The 20,469-nt window shown below is 49.6% G+C and overlaps 2 protein-coding genes across 4 annotated transcripts in view; one reads left to right on the plus strand and one right to left on the minus strand.

Annotated features, from left to right (window-relative positions):
* pcxb (pyruvate carboxylase b) overlaps window positions 1-20,469 on the plus strand; it is a 108,162-nt gene that overhangs the window by 63,539 nt on the left and 24,154 nt on the right. The gene's annotated exons all lie outside the window — the stretch shown is intronic.
* On the minus strand, window positions 51-15,134 carry LOC108925399 (leucine-rich repeat and fibronectin type-III domain-containing protein 4). 2 transcript variants are annotated; one of them, XM_018737270.2, is made up of 4 exons: window positions 14,694-15,134; window positions 13,318-14,031; window positions 5,120-6,836; window positions 51-2,947 (listed from the first exon to the last, which is right to left on the minus strand). In XM_018737270.2, exons 3-4 carry the CDS (start codon window positions 6,811-6,813, stop codon window positions 1,804-1,806), a joined length of 2,838 nt encoding a protein of 945 aa, XP_018592786.1. In that variant the 5' UTR covers window positions 6,814-6,836; window positions 13,318-14,031; window positions 14,694-15,134; the 3' UTR covers window positions 51-1,803. The 2 variants fall into 2 exon arrangements, with proteins under 2 accessions (XP_018592786.1, XP_018592787.1); XM_018737271.2 differs by lacking the exon at window positions 14,694-15,134 and having other exon boundaries at window positions 13,318-14,084.

Consider the following 20,469-nt stretch of genomic DNA (forward strand, 5'->3'; position numbering starts at 1 on the left):
TCAAACAGAAACAATTATCAGTATGACCATTGTTACTATGAATTGTTTGATTAAATGAATAATAATCTTACCTCAGCCATAGTAACAATGATCGTACAAATTGTATTATTGAAGATTATTTCAACAAAATCGCACTTTATTCCCCTCCTGGTCAGTCCAAAAACATAGTCATAAAATAGATATCAACAACATATTACATTTTCCGTCAACAGCCCATAAAGTGTCTCTATGTAGTGTTCAGCCACATATTTTTGCATTATATTCATTATATAATTCTTTGTTCTATTTTCCGCTATGTTTTGTGGGTAACAATGAAATGTAAGCTGTTGGCCACCATTCCTATAGGAAGCCAAAGCTTTGAGAAAAGTTTTGGGTTACACTTTGCTTAAGGGTGCGTAATTATTCTGTGAACTGCGATTGGTCCTTGTAAGCGCTCCACAAGGACCCTTTAACAGCATCCACCACAGCAAGCTTTAACAGCAACATCGCCATTTCTCACCCCTCCTCCAGCAGTCATGTACTGGCGGCAGGGATGCCGCGTGTTGTACTGTGCGCCAGGCTCAGTGTGAGCACATGCTAACGGGGTGGGAAGTTACACATGCTGCTGTATATTGTTACGTACGGCAGCGCTCGCGCACACTCCCTTGTGCAAGTTACATACGGCACCCTTAAGTAAAGTGTTTGCAATATGCTCGCTCGCCTCCGCCAATGTTGATGTGTTTACTCCGTATGGAGGAAGCCTCCAGCAGAGAACAGAGGAATTATTAGCATCGTACATTGTGATAGGTTTCATCCCTTTGCCCTGCATGAGAAAACAGGGTCTGCATTATTGTCAGAGGACATCGGGATTCTCATCCTCTCCCAGCCGTTGTTGCACGGACATTTTGATTTTCTTTTGTCAGGTATGTTTCACATCCCAGATGTATCTGCATTGCACTCCAGCTACGTCCTCTGTACTCATTCTGACTGTACCGTGTTTATCATCCCCTACACTGTTCATGTGGCCAAGCTCATGGGTACTGCTTGGTTCTGTTTTCTGCCCCCTTCCTGTAGAGGTTGGCCTGGTTGTACCCACTTTGGTTCCTCCTGCCACACCTGTCCCCCCTTCCTTAGGTGCTAAAAACACTCGTTTTTACTTCCTATCCTTTTCTTATGAACTGGATCTGAATTGTACTTAGATTTTCTGCAGTCTTTTCCCCTTTGTACGTTTTATTACATTTCATTTTGTGCTCTTTGCTGTTTGTTTGAGGTTAGGTTGGTAAAGGTTTTGCTGATCTGTTGTAATTAAGGAGCTCCAAGCTGTAAATACACTTCCTTCTTTTTGGTGGACAGGTAATGTTCCATTTCATCCTAGTTTCTTTGTAATGCCCTTTCTCATTTTTTCCTTTTAACAGAAATTTCCTTTGCTGTTTTTAGAATCACAGTAATCACAAGGACCATTTTTCATAAGTGTCCATCCGTGAGTGTTTTCAGCACTGTTACATGTGTATCCTGTTCTTCACGAGTATTGTTCTGGCGCTCTTACTCCCGCGACCCAGGCCTATCCGTTACACTTTTCTCATTTTTTTTTTTTTTTTTTCTGTTATTTCTGCCTGTAGTGCTGTCTCATCTCTTGCACTCTCTGTCTGCTGATTTCCCACTTCCCCAGATCCGACACAAGGTTTGCTAGCCACTCCACGAAGCTCCACGTTTCTCAGTCTACTGCTAGCTCTGAGGTCCTCTCAGCCTCGTCCCCCTGTATGGTTCCTGGTGTGCGCGTTCCCTGCTCCTCCATCCTCGTCCTGTGTTGTCGCCGTGCCCCACCTATACCACACTTTCCTCTAGCTCCTCCTCGCCAGTGGGGGCGCCTGTGTTGGAGTTGGAGTTGGTGGTGTTATAGGCGTGTAGATAGCTGGGGACACGATGGCTCTGACTGTCCGTGGTGGAGGAGGAGGTGCTGCTGGTGGCTGATGCGCACTGCACCAGCATGCCGTGGACAGACTGGCTCCGCCGCGTCCAAATTACACTGAGCCGCTTGGCATAGCTGTAGCAGGTGGTGGTGGCAATCTCGCCCATGTCTAAGGAGGAGCTGCGCTTTGCTCTCAGTGCCATGGATTTTGGGCTTGGGGTAGGACTTCTTGGGGGCGGACTCTGGTAGGCACGGGAGGACCTCCAGTTGTCCCCTCCGCCCCGCTTCACCACCACGCCCCTACCTGAACTTGGCCTCCACACAGCCTCCTCATCGTACTTTTTTGTGTGAGGGGACTTCATGGTGCCCCTCTTATCCATGTCCCCCTCTGCAGCACACCTCATTTTGAGTTGGCGTGGCAGTGTGGAGGCAGCTCCAGAGGGGGTGTAGTACATGGCTCTGCTCTCAGCCTTGGGACTGTAAGGAGGGAGGTGTTTCTCTGACACGGCCACTGTTAAGCTGGCACTGCTTTCACCACCGCCACGAAACTGTTCTGGGATGAACTTGGGCTTTGGGAGGGTTTTGGGTTTGACCTTTGGAGCTGCCCCTCTTGTTCCCTGCTGCTGAGGTAAAAGTCCATTGGGCATGACGACCATCATCACACTGCCACTTCCATTGGTTTGAGAGTACACATTGGTTCCCTTGGCCAACAGCGGAGGCGTGGCAGAACCGGCACAGCCTGCCTCTTCGCGGTCATCATGATGCCTGCCTTGCCCGCTGCACACACGATGTCGGACCATCATGGCGACTGTAAACACCAGCAGCGTTACCACCACCACCCCGCCCACCATGAGGGTTAAGGTACCACCAAGGAAGTGCGCCTGCAGCGAGTGGCACTCTGGGTAATCATCCTTGGTGCTGAATTGGGCGCAGCCCAGGACTTTGGTGGCTGCCAGGGAAGTGACTGTGTCATCAAAGATGGCAAGGACGCACAGGTTGTAGTCTGCTCCAGAGACAAGGTTTTTTAACAGGAAGCTGTCACTGGTGGAAGGCAGGATCCTGTCAGAGAGGGACAGAAGAAAACGAGATGCACCGCTCGGTGAAAGGATTAAAGAGGGAGTTAGAGAGGCAAAATGGTCCAATTAAGCAGAGAAGCATAAAAGAGCGAAGTGGATTTCTGCAAAAAAAAGTTGTAAATAGCTCATAATTAAGAATAAATTAGCTGAAACGCTGAACAGGAATAGAATTACTGATTTGAAGAAATAGCACCAAAGAACGATTAAGTGAATAACTCGCAATGGAGGAGGAAATGTTTGTGGAGAGAGAGTGAGAGGCGAGGGCAGATTAGGGGGACTCTTTCTTATTCAGATGCTCTGCTATTTAGCCAAGCTTAATCTTATCATTGCCTTTTACTGTCTCATTGTCTGCAACATTTGGGAAACAGTTTTTCGCTCAAAACCACTTAGTGATCTGAAATGCTACACTTACCCCGGTACAGAGGACATTGTCGGCATTTCGATATAAATATGTATAGAACATAATGAAAACATAGCGGCTGGTGCTGCACGAATCCCAGTTTGTCATCGAAACATAATTGCATGTTCTCTAAGACAGAGTGCCATTTCAAAATCCCATTTCACCCCCATCATTAAACCTCTCCTCCCCCAGCCGGTAGCCCCCTCCCACTGCTGCTTCGTATTCATATACTGCTTAATTACTTTTCTTTCCATCCCTCCTTCACACTCATTTCACCCCTCCCCCTTCTGTTTCCATGCCTGAGTAATTTTGTCTTTGAGGTTGTAGCTAAGTGCTGCTCACTCAAAATTTTGAGCAGGGGACCAAGGTCACTTTGTGTTTCATTCCTGTACATTATCGTTTCAGATCAGCCCAGTTTTGATGTGTCGTTTAAGCAGCAGCTGTTAAAATGAAAGAGAGGTGTAATTCGGTATGTAGGGTGTACGTGTGTATTATGTACGTATGTCTTATGTATGAAAATATGTGTGAGGCCACCTCAGAGCATGCAATGCCGCTAGCCAGCACCTCTCTGCTTTTTGCACCGTGACTGGGTGTGTGTTTGACTGCAAGGCTGCTGATGTAGTAATGACAGGAATTTTGTCCACAGGGACAGTGGGATCAATACGGTATGGGGTGAGCGAATGGATGAAGGAAGGAGTCACACATGTCCGAGGTGATCCTTCTGTCATCTACGTTTTTTCTTCCCACAGATTGTGATTCTGTTGAAGAACATCCTCCTTCTCTAAACCAGCATCTTGGCCTTTACCTTAACTTGTTTGTGTCTGTCCTTTGTCCCATGTTCATACACTGCCTTCCTGCCCTGTGGGACATCCTCATGTGTTGATCTCTGGGTGCCCAGCAACTTTCATGAATGGGTAGTGTTGGTCTGGTCCCTTTAAACAACAAGCCACAGCCCCAGATTGGACAAGCGACGTAGGAGGAGAAGGGTGCAGCGAAGCGTGTTGTGGCAAGCAGAAAGACGGCAGCCAGCCGCCCTCTTCCACCCCCCACCACCTCTGTCCCTCTTTGTTTCCCTGCTGACTCTGTTTCCGTCACCAGGATAGGTTGTGACACACGTATTGGCTCTGCAGTTTAGACTCATTTAGGGACTTCATTATTCTTACCCCAGAGTCCTCTGTCAAACTCTCTCTCTGTCTGTGTCCCCTCTGCTGTCCTCCTCCTCCTCCTCTCCCCCTGCTGGCCCCTCCTCCACCACTGTATTGAGGAGGTGAGACACCTCCTCTGATCCTTCCTCATGGCAGCGCTCTGCCTCTTCTCGAACTCACTGTTTCCTCACAACAGTGAAGACGATGTGCTGTTGGACAGTCAACAAAACTGCATGCGGATGTCTATGTACAGTTCCAACCACTGCTCAGCGGTTTAGTTTGTGTTACACACCTTCACATCTGATGCTCGGGCCGCTCTCAACCATCCAGCTCTGCATAAATGGCTACTTCAGAGCAGGTCGTACCACAAAGACAGATGGTCTTTGTACGATGGAAACTGCCAAATTATTATGTTTGTATTGATTCTGCCAGTGCTTTACTTTGAGGAGAAATGAGCTACATGAGTATCTTCCCTCTGAACTTCTCTATTGTATCTGGCTCTGTGCACTCCCCGCTCCACTAAGTGATGAAGAACTTCACTCTTGCAGTGCTTTAGCGGCACACTCAGGTGTGTCTGCAAGTGACGTAGTCCTCGGCGGGTTTGACTCACCTGTACACCAATGTCTCATCGGCCGTACAGTTGTACTGAATCTGGTACATCCACACCGTGTAGTCAGAGTCCTTGTCCCAGCGCACCTGCGCTGTGGTGGATGTGACTCCTGCGACCCCCACCATGGGTTCACCGCTTCCTGCAGTGCCTTCCTCTATGTCCTCTTCCTCCTCCTCCTCCTCACCTGCAGCCTCCCCACCACTGCCCCCTGTGCCACCGACCCCAGACTTCCCTGTGGTGATGTCGGAGGAGCCAGGATCACGTCCATTCACTAAGGGAATGGTGCCGTTCCCACGGTGAGGGAGAGGGATAATCTTAAGATCTACCAGGGCGGTGGCCTCACCAGCAGCATTGATGGCGATGCAGGTGTAGGCCCCGTCATCTCGTGCTCTTGTCACCAGCAAATCTAGCGTGCCGTTTCGGTACGACTGCGTCCGGCTAGTGTTGGCCACTATGCGGTCGTCAGGTGACACCCAGTGGATGACCGGCTCGGGGTCTCCGATGGCTCGGCACTTCAGTGTGGCTCGCTGGCCCTCCAGCACCCAGAGCTTGTGGGTGTGACGGGTGATCAGTGGTGGCTCGCAGGTGAACTCCTCCTCAGGGATGGACCAGAAATAACGTCCTGCTAGGTGTGCAGGTGTGGCACAGGTCTCCATGTCATCAGTGCGCACCAGCCGCCGCAGCCAGAGCAGCTCACAGTTGCAGTGCAGTGGGTTCCCGCCAAAGTTTAGGCTGACCACAGAATTGTAGGGGGTGGGGCTGATTACTCCAGTCTGTGAGCGGGCAAAAAGGGGGTCAGGGGGCAATGTCTGCAGTCGGTTTGATGTCATATCCAGTCTGGCAAGTTTGTACATCTCCCCAAATGAACCCTCCATGATGTGGTCAATGAGGTTGTGGTCCAGGTGAAGCGTATGGAGACTTGCCATGTTCTGGATGGCCTCCCAGGGCACGCTCCGCAGGTTATTGTAAGACAGGTCCAGGTCTTCCAGCGTGAGCAGAAAGTCATCGAAGGCCTCAGAGGATACATCGGTCAGCTGGTTGTTGTTGAGGATGAGGTGCTGCAGGTTTGGCAATCCAGCCAGGTCACGTGGCCCTACTGTTATCAGCCTGTTGCTGTCCAGGTGCAGCGAGCGCAGGCTCTCAAGGTCAGCAAAGGCCATTGGCCGGATGGCATGGATCGTGTTGCGGGACAACGTCAGGTCTACCAGCCCGGACATATTGGCAAAGTCATCCCCGCCTACCTCACGGATGAAGTTGTCGGCCAGCCGTAGCTCCACGGTGCGACGGTCGATGTTGGGAGGCACGAATAGAAGTCCCTTGTCTGCACAGAGAGTGCTCAGCGACTCGGAGAGGTTCCTGCACACGCAGTGGAATGGACACGTGGACACCATCCCCCAGGTCTCACCTGCCAGTACACCTGGGATTCGCCCCCATAAAGTGGGAAGCAGGCAAGCACAGGTGACCAAGGTGAGCCAATGAATGGAAAGCGGAGTGGAGCCACATGCCACGGAGGAGGGGCAGAACTGGACTTGTACCTTCAAGGGTGGCTGTTGTAGAGTTCGGTTGTGACCCGTGAGATTCAGATCAGGATGCTGAGAAAGCGAGGGGTCTTGGTTTTTCTTTGTTGGATGCTGCAGCTCTGTAAGGGATGGGTACCATTTCTGGGATGGGTGTTGGGGTGAGGTTTGTGGCATGGTAAAAGGGGTTATCCACAGACCTGGGGCAGACAGAAAATGGGAGAAATGTTAGATTGATATGCAAGATTTTCGCATTCCTCTCATAAGAGTGTGTGAAGTTATTCTCCGGAGTATTGATTTCCATCATTTTTCCAGAATGAGCAGAGTCACAATAACACGGGTTACCCCTGACTGTGTGTGTGTGTGTGTGTGTTTTTGTTTACGTGTGTCTGTCCATGTGTAAGGAAGTCCAGTCTAGTGTGCAGTATTAATGCACTGTGCTACTGTCCCCCTGTGGTGCCCAATACTTCATGCTTTGCAGTGCATAAAATAGTTGTGTGCTAGCACAGCACATGAACTTCAGTCCAGAGCTCCACAGCATCACTGTGGTGAGCACCACAGGATCCCTACCTGGGAGGGTTAGTGGACCAGAATCCCCCATCACCCTAGGAAGCACGGGTCATTCGCGGGAAGATGTGTGGGAGCAGTGGGGGATGTGTTACAATCCAAAGCACTGAACCAGCAAGTAACCTCTCAGAAATAACTGCAACGACAGCGTGAGAAAGAGAGATACGTGTGGAGGAGATAGAGGAGGAAATATGAGGAGAGGATGGTGATGGATGGATGGAGAAAAACTGATAGGGGTGACTCAGTGTGGGATGGATGGGGAAAGTGGAGGAGGAACTAGTTTGAGATGGCGGGTGTAAGTGGCGGAGCTGGGGTTGTGGGTGATGAGGATCCTATGGGTTAGTGTGGGAGGCTCCTGCTGAGATGTGCAACAAGCTCCAAAAATCCCCCAAAATCACTGGCTTGAAAGACTAAGCCACATAAAAAGCTCAGGAAAGATCTTAATCGTGCCTCCGGCTTATCCTCCGTCTCGCACCCATCACCCAGCGTCTTTGTCACTGCCTTCCATCTCATCACACCCCCCTGTCGAGCACTCTCCTGTTACTTTTGCCTTTCATCTCCCCACACCTGACCTCTCTCCCATCCTTGCCACCTCCTCTTGCCCAGTGTTTTCTCAGTCTTCCCATTGGATCTAGGCTACCCTTGAAACAACCTACTTGTGACGTAACACCAGTCACAGAGGAAGCCGTCGCTACCCTCCCCTGCAACCCACCCCACCCTGCCCTCGTTTCATTGTGCAACCAGATACCACTGGAGAGTGCAGCAGCAGAAACAAATCTGTCTCCCTCTTTCATCGATCCAAACTACTGAGATGAATAGCGCTCCCTGCTATACATGCCTGTGTTACTCTTTACTGCGATCGGCGCCCACAGCTGCTGCCCTCCGCTTGTCTCGGCTGCAACGGCCTTGCCAAAATGAGCGTTCGTACGTGTGTGTGACTTTGCATCTGTTTAAAGTGTGGCCATGGTGACATCAAGTTCCCTGCATCCGTAGCTGCTCTGCACGTGTGCGGTGCGCGCGTGTGCACAAGTGTGCAAGTGTGTGGTGTGTTTCCACATCTCTGTTTTGAGCCTTAATTTGTCTATCTATTCTGTGTGTCTTTGCTGGGATTAAATCTTAGTCCACCCTCCTTTGCATGCGTGTTGTGTTGCAGGGTTACTGACTGATCCCTGTGGAACACCAGGAATCTTTATCTACACTTCAACAGGAGACTCCCGTCATCTTGTGAGACTTAGCCATTCTACTTTTCTCTCTGCCTTCGCCCTCTGTATTCGAGAAAGTTCTGTTCGTAGCGTCTGTTCTTTTCTGGTAATACCCTGGATATCGGATTTGCAGCTACAAAGTGAGAGAGTAGTCAGTGGGGGAGACAGATCAACTTCAAGGGAACTACAAAAACAATCCAGCCTCTCCTGGTGTTTCCAAATGTGCTAAGTAAGCTGGTAACTGTAGATCAAGCACCTTAATTTCACTAAATCACCTCTGGGCACATTTTTGGAGTCAACAAATTCTTTGCTCCGGTTAATGACAATGAAGGCAATTGGTGGTTAATGATATATCTTACTGCAACATTAATGCGATTTCTACAGACTAAAAAAATTGTTGAAATGGATGGCCTGGAAATTCCTCCTCTGTTTGCAGAACTTGCACTCCCTCACGACTGCATGTGGACCACAGCCTTTGCACCCTTTGGCCTGCCCGCTGCATGTATTGGCTTCATATGGACAGTCCCTGAATTATTAATCAAGTCGTACCAACTCAAAACACAGCTTATACATTAGAAAAATAGAAGCTGTTTTGTCATTATTAGTTTCCAAGGCATTTTCATCAAAAAGGAATTTACCTTTTAATGTATTTATGCTCCTGCGAGTGCATCTACTCCACGGGTACAGGAAAACACATCCTCATACATACTCCCACTCATGCACCTAAACACGCTGTTCTCTCGTTTGTGAGCAGCCTTCCCTTTCAGTCTAAAGAAACACATCACACACTGCCACTTTTTTCTGCCTAATGGATGCTAGGTTCTCCTGTCAGAAGCACAAGTCAGAGTGTTAGTGGCGAGACCAGGAGATCCTTGGCACACAAGGAACGAGATACGGAGGCGGGGAACGTCGACATGCCGTTCGTATATTTACATTGTAAAGACCAGCGCTTGTGTACAGTAAAGGTGTTGAGGAATATATTTGTCAGTCGTTCAGACTCCGAGCAATTGACAGGAGTCTTGAAGAGGTGGAGACAACAAGGAGGAGGAATTTTACACACTGCATACACACCATAGTGTATGGTCTGGTAAGGGAGACCAACACTGGGAATGGGATGTAGAGGTCAGTGCTGTAAATTGAGAGAATCAGTGGTGTGTTTGAAGTTTTTGCATTTATATTTATTCATTTAGCTAATGCTTTTCTCCAAAGCAAATTATACAGTTAAGCTACTTGCACTTAACCATTCATGCAGCGGGGTCATTTTTACTGGGTTGTTAAGGGTAACTATCTGTTTCAAGGGTATTTCAGCAAGAAGTGAGGTATGAATCTGGCTCCTTTGACTACAAGGCACAGCTCTAACCTCTGTAAATAAGTGTAAGTGTGCTCTATGTGTTTTACATAAAGTTCCAAATGTGTGTACTTCTCCTCCAGCCAACACTCTGAGGAGACTGTCACTGCCTAACTGCCTACCCCCCACACCCAGGTACCGATCCCTCTCACAGCTGGAGGAGGTCCCACTCTGGGATTTGCAGATGTCTGTTCTCTTCTGGCAGCCATTCAGCGAGGTTCTGCTTCGCTATCGGGGGGGGTGGTGAGCATCTGCTTAGTGGGCATTGAAGGGGTCCCCAGTTATGTGACCCAGTGATGTGGCTGGACTCCCCCTGTAAGTTGCTGGGATGCAGGGGCTGTAGTGACCAAGCAACTGCCCTTCAACAGGTTCATTTGTAGCTTCGTTGAAAGTGCCAGTGGGGATTCCTGAATGATGGGGTACCACAGCAAACAGGTAGCAACCTTTTCTGCATCTCCTTGCACAGTGATTTTGTACTCAGAGCATCAGGGTTCTCATGGGTACATGTAACCTCATCAGGGGCTGAATAAGCCCAAAGGCTTTATTGAAAGTGGAAAGGATGTGACACCAGACAGATATTAACTGATTGGGGTGTGTGTAGCAGAATGAAGAGAGTGCCTGCAGGAAATAGCTCTCCTCCAGGTCCCAGCAGGGACCCTAAGCAGGATGATGAGAAGACTTCCATGTAGGGGGCTTAAAAGAACGGCACTTAAAGAGCCCGGTCAGGGGTCCAGGAATACAGGAGAGGCTGGAGAAGTGATTCGGCGTGTGCTTCCGGCAGAGATCATAAAGGGTGCCCACTGTAGGAAGTCTCCTGGCACTCCAGTCCGCGGCTCTTTGCAGAGCGCCGCCGCCAGCGGGCTGCTGGCTTCGATCCCTGGGGATTGAGTTACATTCTCCCGTTTGTCCTTGGCTGGAGCGGCTGGCCCCAGTCTTGGAGCTCTTTGTCATAATTATGTGGCAGGTGAGATTAAGTTTAGTGCTCCTGTGTTTGGGGCTTTCTGATGTCTTTGCTGTTTGGTCAGCAGGGCTTTACGCAGGTGGATCATTGGCACAAGGCTGATCGAGGCTGACAGGTCCACTTAACTGATACCGACCGGGGTGTTCCTCAGTGCTCCTCAGGGCCTAGTGCACCTATTAGGACGAACTGGCAAATGAGCCCCCCAAAAAAGAAAGTAAGCAAGTCGCAGAGGAAGAGAATGCCTCTGATGCCTTAAACTATGCAAGTTACACCATGCATGCTTTTGGATGTGATCAAGAAGACATTTTCAGTCAGACTCCCCGAATACACTTAATTTTTGCCCTCCTCAGTGTTCTCTGTATTTCCAGTGCTGTGTGTCCTACTCTTTCCCTCCATCCCCCTTTCCTCCCTCCTGTTTCTTCATTCTCTCCAGCCTCTCTGTTTTACTTCTCCTCATGTTGTGCTACTCTGTAGCTGAGCTGCCAGTGGGAGTCAGAGGACAGTCCCTGTCTTGGGTTCCAGGCTCTGTAGCTGGGCTGTGGGGTTCCGCTGCGGTGGGGTGAGTCCCTGGGGAGCAGTGGCACAGTGGCCTTCCTGTTCCTGTCTATCGCCTCACTACTGTATAAAAAGCAGTTTACTACTACACTTGTTTGTTAACGACAACCTACAAACACACTGGTGTTTTGAACCTTTCGGTAACCGCAGAGGCGTTTCAGTGTATGGCTACAAAACAACCTGTTTTCACAGGCACTAAGCTGATACCAGGAGACCTGGTTCACGACAAGAGGTGTTGCTGTTGTGCTCTGTACCAGACGTTGTGAATATGGAGTGGTTCCGTTAGGCTCAGAATGAAAACCTTCGCCAAGGAATCAAGCAGTATAAAAGGGTGTCGTGAGGGTTCAGATGGTGCACAGCACTAGTATTACATGCATCTACCAAGCATCACTTTCCAGCTCTGTACTGCTCTCTCTCAGCCCTCCCGAGGACCACTGAGCACCCCACACACACAGCATCAGGGTCCGGGATGTCTGCCAAAAACTGCTTGATGCATGGGGATCTGATTGACGCCCATTCATCACCTTCCTTCTGCTACGGGTTTGAGGTGTTGCACGCTCTGTCTTGTGTGAAGGAGGGTGGGGGGGTGTCTGTGATCGATGGAGTCACTGACTGAGGGGGCTTGTATAGGTTTGCAGGGAATAGACACTGGACGGGCTGAGGCCACTGTTCTGCGAATGGAATGGAGCTGACGGACGGTACAGTACAGTCGGTTTCAGTACAGCTCGGCTTGACCTGGCCCCATTTCACCCGCAGTGGACATGGCTCGGCTCGGCTCAGCCCAGATCCACTTAGCCTGCCGTGGCTCGGCTTGGCTTGGCTCCACTTGGCCTGCCTCGACATGTCTGTGAAAGGGGCCCCTCAGGCCATATTATTTTCAATCGATTGACCAGCACCTTCATTTGCCCATCTCTCTCACTCCTCTGCTCGAACTGGTAGGGGTAGATTTGGACCTCGTGCACTCACACGCTTGCAGGCAGTAAAGTAGCATCGGCACTGTGTTACACGGGTCAGAGAGAGCGACACACACACAGAGCTCCACAGGAGGAGCAAAGTGCATACCCATAGCACCAGTAAACACAGTAAGCACTCCTCCCCTGTCTGGTCTCTGACGCTCACATCTGTGTGCTTTCCGCACAGTTTGTTCTCACACGCCACATTGTGCTGTTCATCAGCAGCAGGCCGGCAACACGTAATTAGCTTATCATTACATTTACATACCGCAGGGAGGTACTGGGGGTGGGGGAGGAGCAGAACGCATCCCATGATGCACACATCGGCCGGTCTACTCTCGGTAACGTCCAGCATTTTGACTCAAAGCCCACACACCCTGAAGCGCTGAATGATACAGGGGGATAAGGTTCACATTTCTCTAGCCATTGGATGGACAAATAGACACACGTTTTTATTCTAGATTGGTGGGGGTGGCCTGCCTGTTTTCCACGGCCCAGGTATGTGTGTATAAGCACACGCACGTCTCTCTGTTGTCTTCCCCATCTGTGCTGCCCTGTACCATTAAGCATCCCTGCGGATGAATGAAACTGTGACACATACTCATGTGGCTGTGCCGGCCCTGTCCAACACCACTTCGTTGACGCGTTTCCGTACACACGCTGCTGTGGCCGTTCTCACTGAGCGGTACTGCTATGTGGACATGCTTGTTGGAAAGACACGGATGTGGAAAAAGACAAGACCTCTGAAATTCTGTCCCTCTCGTTGTCTGTGTCTTCCCACCTCTGTCAGGGTGTATGAGTGTGTGTAGCACCTTCATTTGGTGGCTGTATCTTATTTGTGTCTTTGACTGTTTACATGAAAACTGTATGTGTTGGGTTTGTGTGGGTTTGTGACTTTTTGTACCCAAGGTGTGTGTTCCTGAGCTTCCTGGCAGAGTGGGATATGTGTCGGTGGTGGAATGCATGACTGCATATGTGTGTTACTGTAGGAGAGTGTGGTGGTCTTTATACGTGTGTGTGGGTGTGGGGGCGCACCGCTCCGTATGCTGTCAGACAGGAGGCGTACAGAGGGAGGAGACAGCCCGTGCACTATACCTTCAGTGTCTGTGTCGGCCGAGGGTTCGAATCAGCTCCACATGGCAGGCGGTGCGTGTCGAGGCAGGCATCCACGGGTGCAAGCTGTTGATGCGTGCGAGTGCGTGTGGATGGGGAGCTCAGTGGTCCCTCCCTCTGTGCGCAAGCGGCAGATGCGTGTTCATCGGCGAGGTGTAAACCGGGGGCTGAGCTGTTTGTATCCGCTGTGCTCGACTGAGGAGGAGGGAGTTCGGAAGAAGGAGAAATCTTGGCACGTTGTTGAAAGAGTTGCTGGTGCCTCAGGTGGAGGTGTCGCCACACTTCCCGCGCTCTCCTTCAGCGCACAAATAGTGCTGTGGTCGTGGGCGGTGCACTCAGGCCACCGTGCCAAGGGGCCCAGGGATCACGTTCCTCCACCCTCCAGCCTCCTCTTGTCCACCTCCCTGGCACCGTCATCAGCCCCTGCCCTCGTCGTGCCCCGTTAGACCTTTGATCCCCTCGCCTCGGGGGAGACTCCTTGCCTCGCAGCCTCTCTGCGGGGTGGCAAGTCCAGGTGGCTGTGTGCGAAGTGCTGCAGTCTCCGTCTGCCTAGCAGCGGTCGCGCCCTGCCGCATCTGCACCGGTTTCCTTGAGGACCCCGGTGGACGGTCCCAGGCACTCTCCCCTCCTGCGGGGGATTTGCTGGATGGAGATGCGGTAGAGGGCTTGTGGGACACGGCGCCGTTGGTGGCGCTCCTGCAACATAAACACGGCAGCATGCTGCTTGTTACAGCCCACCGCTGACTGAAAGCCTGAGCTTCTTTTCTGTCCTACTGTCCCCATCCTGTCACCTGTGTGTGTCCACTTGTCCACAGTGGCGCATCACCTTCCCTCTCTCTAACTCGGCATGCACCATTTTTCTCCATACTTGGTCCTCGGATGCAGGTATGGAATGTGTGTGTGTGTGTGTGTGTGTGTGTGTGTGTGTGTGTGTGTTGGAGGGGGCACATGCAAGCCTGCTGGACAGTGTGTAGACTACTTCGTCAACAGCTGGACCAACTGTCCACCTCACTAATCTATCAGACACTATTGCCTGAATGTCCCCAAAGCCCACACCTGTCACTGAGCAATCTAATTATGCATTTCTTTGTGTGTGTGAGGGTGTGTGTCTGGGGGAAGTCGGTGGTGGATGTCATGCTTGCGTGCCGTATACATTAAGTGTTTTGTTAAAATAACACGGCTGCGGCTTTCGCTCTGCTGCTTGTTGCCATTAACCTGTCATCCAAAACACTATTGACCACATTCCTTCTCCTGCCCTTCGCTTTAGATTTGTGAATGTTGAGCCCCCCCCAAACACCCCCCAGCGCTCTGTCCTTCACACAACACGGCACACGGAGAAAAAACACATGTCCACAAACCTAATAGCCTCGCTCGGGCAGTCGGTTGATCACGTCCTCCTTTGATATGGGCAGATGTTCCACCCAGAAAAGATGCGACCCTCTCCCACGCCCCCCTCCCCCCCACACTCGGAGTCTCTCTCTCCCGCCAGCTTTGCTGCTCTTTACCAAGGTAGAGCCCACTTCAGTCGCGTTCTTCGCCCATCTCTCGCTTCATCTGCACCACACCGCTTACGTGTCCTTCCATTCCCACTATGAGCTGTGGAGAGAAGAGAGCAAAGTGCACGCCAGAGCTGCTGTCCTTCTGATGTCTCCGGCGGTCCTCGTACCCTTGCGTGGCTCTTTCCTTCTCCTCCGATCGATGCTTTACTTGGCGATTTCCCCGTTCTTCTTTTCCCGCTTCGCTCTGTGTGTCTGCTGTCTTTGGTGCTTGGTGCAGGGAGCGTGGAAGTGTGAGCGCGCTGTGTGCATCCTCGACACTGACTGAAGGAGGGAGAGGGAGCGCGGGCGAGCTGGTGAGCGAGCGAGCGAGCGGGCGGGCGGGCAAGGGAGGGAGGGAGACGGGGAGGAGTAGGGGGCAGTTGAAAAGCCTGAAGCAGCACTAGCTTGAGGGAGTGAGAGGGGATGAGAGGAGCGCAGGATGTAAGGAGGAGAGGACGACTCAGAGGAGACGTTGCCCGAGGGGATCTGAGCTCTGGGCTGAGGACAGCATACATGCCCCCCCCCCCCCCTTCCTAGACCACGGTCTTGATGTCAGTCTGCGCCAGGCTATGTCTGTTTCACTGGGTGCCTGCATCTCTCTGCATGCTCACAGAGATGGGAACATTAATACAGCCAAAGCATCCCCCAGGAGACTCTACTGCGGGCCAGGGGTTCGATTAAAACAGCCGTCGTTCACATTTCGCTGCTCGTTGGCCGCTGGTCGCTATACGTTTCTGGGCTGCTGTGTTTTTAGGTGACGAGAGTGAGTCAGTCTCCACCCAGCTGACACACGCTATATATAGACTGCAAGCAACTGAGTCGAGTCACACAGTATAGCACAGAGCCACACGTGCGCGTTCACACACACGCACAATCGCACATGCACACAGGTGTCGGCTCACTTTGCCTCTCACATTCACACTGGCACATAGCCACTCATTTACTGACACACAATTCTCACACTTAGTCACACTCACTCACTCACTCACTCAGAAGGGTTCCACAGTATTTCTGGGGTTTCCATGTCTTTCTGTGACTTTGTTTTACCGGTGTAAAGCGGTCCAGAATACAGCGAGTGTACGGATTTCGCAGGCTTGTGGCGATGTGGTTGTACGGTAGTTAAACTGCAACAGAAAGATCTTCTTAACGCGATTCACAGCATGAGTGGATGATGAAGATGATAGGTTAAGTAAGCTGATCGCTCTTTTTATACCCTTCATTCATGAGAAGCAGTTGTATTTCTAGCAATGTGTATATGAGGCCAGATACATAATTCATGTTAAACGGCATATCTAATTTCCCATCTAAGGTATTTGAGCAAGCTATGATTTTTTTGGAGTGTACAGTTATGACTGCTCTTATTACATAACGATTTGCTTTTGATTTTTCTATTGATTTATTTTGCTTTAGCTTGAAATTTACCTTCCTCCTGTTATTATTTTCATTTTCATTCCATATGGTATTCATCTGTGTATGCTTTTCATTTGTGTCTGTGAAATAGCTTGCTGTAGAAATTTCTGGAGCACTGTTTCTGTGATTGGCAAACATCCACTGAACTGGGATTGGGTGAAGAAACCTCAGAAGGTCTTTGTTTCTAGGAACTGGGATGTAATAATGGTTGAGCAGTATGAGAAGACACAGGAGAGACATGCAAGTGTGCGCAGCTGTGATTGACAACATCTGGTGAGAAGTGTAATAAACCGCATTTCTAAGCCTTACTGTGCCTTGTTATTGAAACTCCAAGGAACCTGAAATGGGAAGAAATCAATTCCAACGGCTATGATATGACTACAGCAGCATTTCACACGTGTGTCCCGCTCACATACAAAGAGCAGTAGAGCGAAATGCTGCCGAGCCGTTCTCTGTGTATCGTGAACACCGCAGCTTAGTTATACACTGATTATGAACCTTGACAAGAAAAAGGCAAGGAAGTAATTTTTCATTGTCTACGAGTGTATGCTTGAGAGAGGCACAACCAATTACTTATCCTGGTCCATATATTAATCACAGCGATTCTCGGCTTATACAGGTGACAGATAAAAATGGAGAGAAAACAGTATTAAACAAATTTAGTGGATGGGTTAATGACATGGAAAGGCAAAGAGAGGCTTTAAAAGATAAAGGAGGGTGGCGATAATTGTGTGGTGTGATGATGTAAAACCCAAGGCAAACAGGCAGTGTGTGCTGGCCGAGATTGGTAAACTGCGGGGGAACGACCTTGGTGACACGCACTCCCGCTGCGTTCGGTTACAGTTGGAGCCGATCGATGGTCGGGGAGGGTCAGAGAACAGCCGTGGAAGCTGATAATCAGAAATGGCACAGTGGTGCACGAGGAGGGCTCCAGACTTCTGCCCCAACCCCTGCCCGTAGATCCTATTACAGATGGTGTTTTGTGGGGTCAGAAGCCTGGCCTGTGTGTCTTACACACGCTGGGAGCTTGAAAGAGGAAAACGTGAGCAAATGCAGCTGTTTTGTGGGATCGTTGTGGAATCAGTGGGGAGGTAGTGGTGGTGTATTGATCTGTGGACAAGAACCCGCTGGAATAACCAATAAAATATTGAAAATTCTTTATGCCCCTGGTCGCCAGCGGTACATGATCACGGGGGGACTGTTGTAAAGTGTCAGTCATAACTGACCACGAGGCCCCACCTGTGTGGCGTATGCTCTCCAGCTATGTGCCGCACCTTATGCTCCCCGCAACCCCCTCATCTCCCCGTGCTCCTCCATGAGGGTCAGCAAGCTATTAGACGAATGATTCATCGGCACTCACGTCAGTCATTTTGTTCCTGGGCGACACTAAATTGTAGCTGTAGGCGGCGGACAAATGCGAATAACTGAGTCTCTTTGTATTTGGGTCACATCTTCTCTCTTGGACCAAGTGAACAAGGTACCTTTGACTCAACATCCTTTTCCAGACCATCACCGGACACCATGCAGTTTCATCGTCTGCAGAGCGCTCTACAAAAGACCCGCAGCCCTGCTCTCTGAGGACACCAGCCGCACCTTTGACACCGGACTCAAAGCTGCCTCTTATTCTGCTGTTATGAAACCGCTGAATTGTTAAATAGTTGAATGAATTCGGTGTGAGGATCTCTCTGTGAAAGAGTTCACCTTCTTCCTGGCAGCTGGGGTCAGTGTTTTCTAGAACATGCTCACTGAGGTGCTTTCGTGCATGAAGGAACACCGTGCGCAGGAGGCCGAGTGATGACATGTTTAAAAGCCCCGTGATCTCTTACCTGTAGCCCGCCCGTGGTCCTCAGAGACTCAGTGCTGATCTTTCCCTGTTTCTTTCACTTCCTCTCTTTAACTCCCTTGTAGCCATCATCCTGTCTGGATAGACTCATCAGCATCACTCTCTCTGCCTTCCTTTACTCCCCTTCTCTCTCACCACGTATCCCCAGCTGGACTTTCCATTTACACTGTTTTTACTGTGCAAGGGCTGTCCGGGCTGTCTCAGCCTTGCTTAAAGCACATCCCAACTGCAGTCCACCTCACTGCCTTCCCAAACACACACAGTTCCTCCCCGTGTCTGAGTTGATGTAACACTGAGCTCATCGTTCAGTGCAAACACACGGCGAGGTTCTACAAGAAGCAAAACACACTCACACACATGCAGCACAGCTGTGCATCAAAGCCTGCTGTCTCAGGCTCCTCTTACAACACACTGTGCAGGTTCTCAGGGTCAGGCAGGTGTGGAAACTGGGCCACCTGACTGGTGCGTTCAATTATTTGGCACTATTTGGGACAGGAGGACAGGAGCTCCTCTGCTTTGACCGCTGTGAGTACACCGATAGGGAAACTCTGTGACAGCCTGCTCTGGCAGTGCCTTTGTAGGACTCTCCATATTTTTTTTCCAACTTTTTTTGTAATTTAAAGCCCCTGTTCTAGGCTGGTGCTACCCTGGATGGTTTCTTTGCTTTTGTTTCATAGTGCCAGTGATCATTTTTTTTTAATTGTGTTGTTTTTTGTTATTGAGGTCAGTTTCTTTTCAGATTTGTAACTGTGGTTTTTTCCTTTGAACTTTTGCTAAGCTGGTATTCTGTGCCACTGCTCCCGGGGGGTATTTTTTCCAGCAAAGCTGCTTGCTCTGGAATGCTAGATTCTGATAGCTGTGGATTAGCCTGCAATGAGCTCAGAATTTCAAAGCACTTTTTCAATATTTTCAGTAAGTAGCATTAAACTTTTAGTTTCAAATAACTTGTAAGTGGATAATACTTTTCAGCAAAGTCTTTATTGCTAAGTAGAATCTGTAAAATCATGTCATGTTAGACTTAACATGCTTAGTCCCAAGGTGCAGGAACTCAAACTCAGTCCAAAGAGTGAAATGTTTATTCAGGTTTTCCTCCAAACCTCCTTATTTGCACAATTACTTCAGTATATTACATTTTTCATTGTATATATGTTATAAATGCTGGTCTCCCATGCCTACAATATCGTATTTCAGCTTAGTGAATTTGGAGAAAGTTGTGGGTATAAATAGATGTGATCTGCTGTGATTGGACTAATCAGGTTGTGGATTGGAATGAGCACCAGTGAACATGTCGCCTAACATTCTGCATGTGAATTTGAAGCCCTAGAGATCCGATGATTCCAGCCGTGTGAAAAGCACTATGTGCACAAGCAACCAGAATGGCTGAGTCTCACACTCAGAGCTGTTACTGAGTCTTTCTTGGCCAAGGTCTGCAGTGTTCCCTTCCCTTCACTTACAGAGGCATGTGCATGTCCAGCCCTTTATAGGACCGTGTCCATGATGTGCTCTTTCCAAGACAGGTGGGTCTGGTGGTGCGACTGCTGGTCTGGATCATCCGTGCAAAGTCCATTTTCCTGACACTGTCGACTTCCCTGGCACTTTGATTTCATAATGTCACACACTTCACTTCTAAGCGTTTTATAGAAAAGTCCTTTGTTGCTGAATCGATTTTATTGTCTTGGTACAGAATCAATATGTCAGGCAACTATTTGTGCTTTGTTTCTTGTATGGACCTCTTGCTATATTGGTGCAGACATGAGGATATCATGATGATGTCGTCACCTCGACTGGCGATGAAATGTTTGCAGTCTGAATGCCAAGCTCAGCGAACACCTGAACATCTAAATTGACAACCTGAGTTACGAATACCATCAATCTTCTCTACCATTTCTAACCAGACATGTGCAGTGGGTTCCTATCCTTGTGCAGCTCTGCAGAACGCCTCCCTCAGGGCACTGCTCACATGACAACTTCAGCAGCCAGAAGGGTTCGACTGACGCTACTCTGTAGATGGGGTGAAGAGGCCTTCAGTCCAGGCTGAAGAACAGGGTGGTGTTACATTTCATGCCTTTGGGCCAGTCAGCATGCTAAACCATGAGAATGTGTTCCAAGCCCTTGAGCTTTGCAGTATATTCAACTTTTATATACTGGAGTCTCGTTACAATGTTTTGTTTTTTGTGTTTTGTTTGCCTTTACATATTGATTTTATTTTGCGAGGATTACCCCCTTTAGGATTGTTACTTTTACTGTATTCTCAAATATTTTATTTTCAGAAGTCACAAAATAACTTCAGTCCAGACATCAGGCATTTTACTCCCAAGGGCAGTTTTTTTTCTCTGGAAACAC

The sequence above is a fragment of the Scleropages formosus genome, chromosome 13, assembly GCF_900964775.1.
Source record: "Scleropages formosus chromosome 13, fSclFor1.1, whole genome shotgun sequence".
Classification (NCBI taxonomy): Eukaryota; Metazoa; Chordata; class Actinopteri; order Osteoglossiformes; family Osteoglossidae; genus Scleropages; species Scleropages formosus.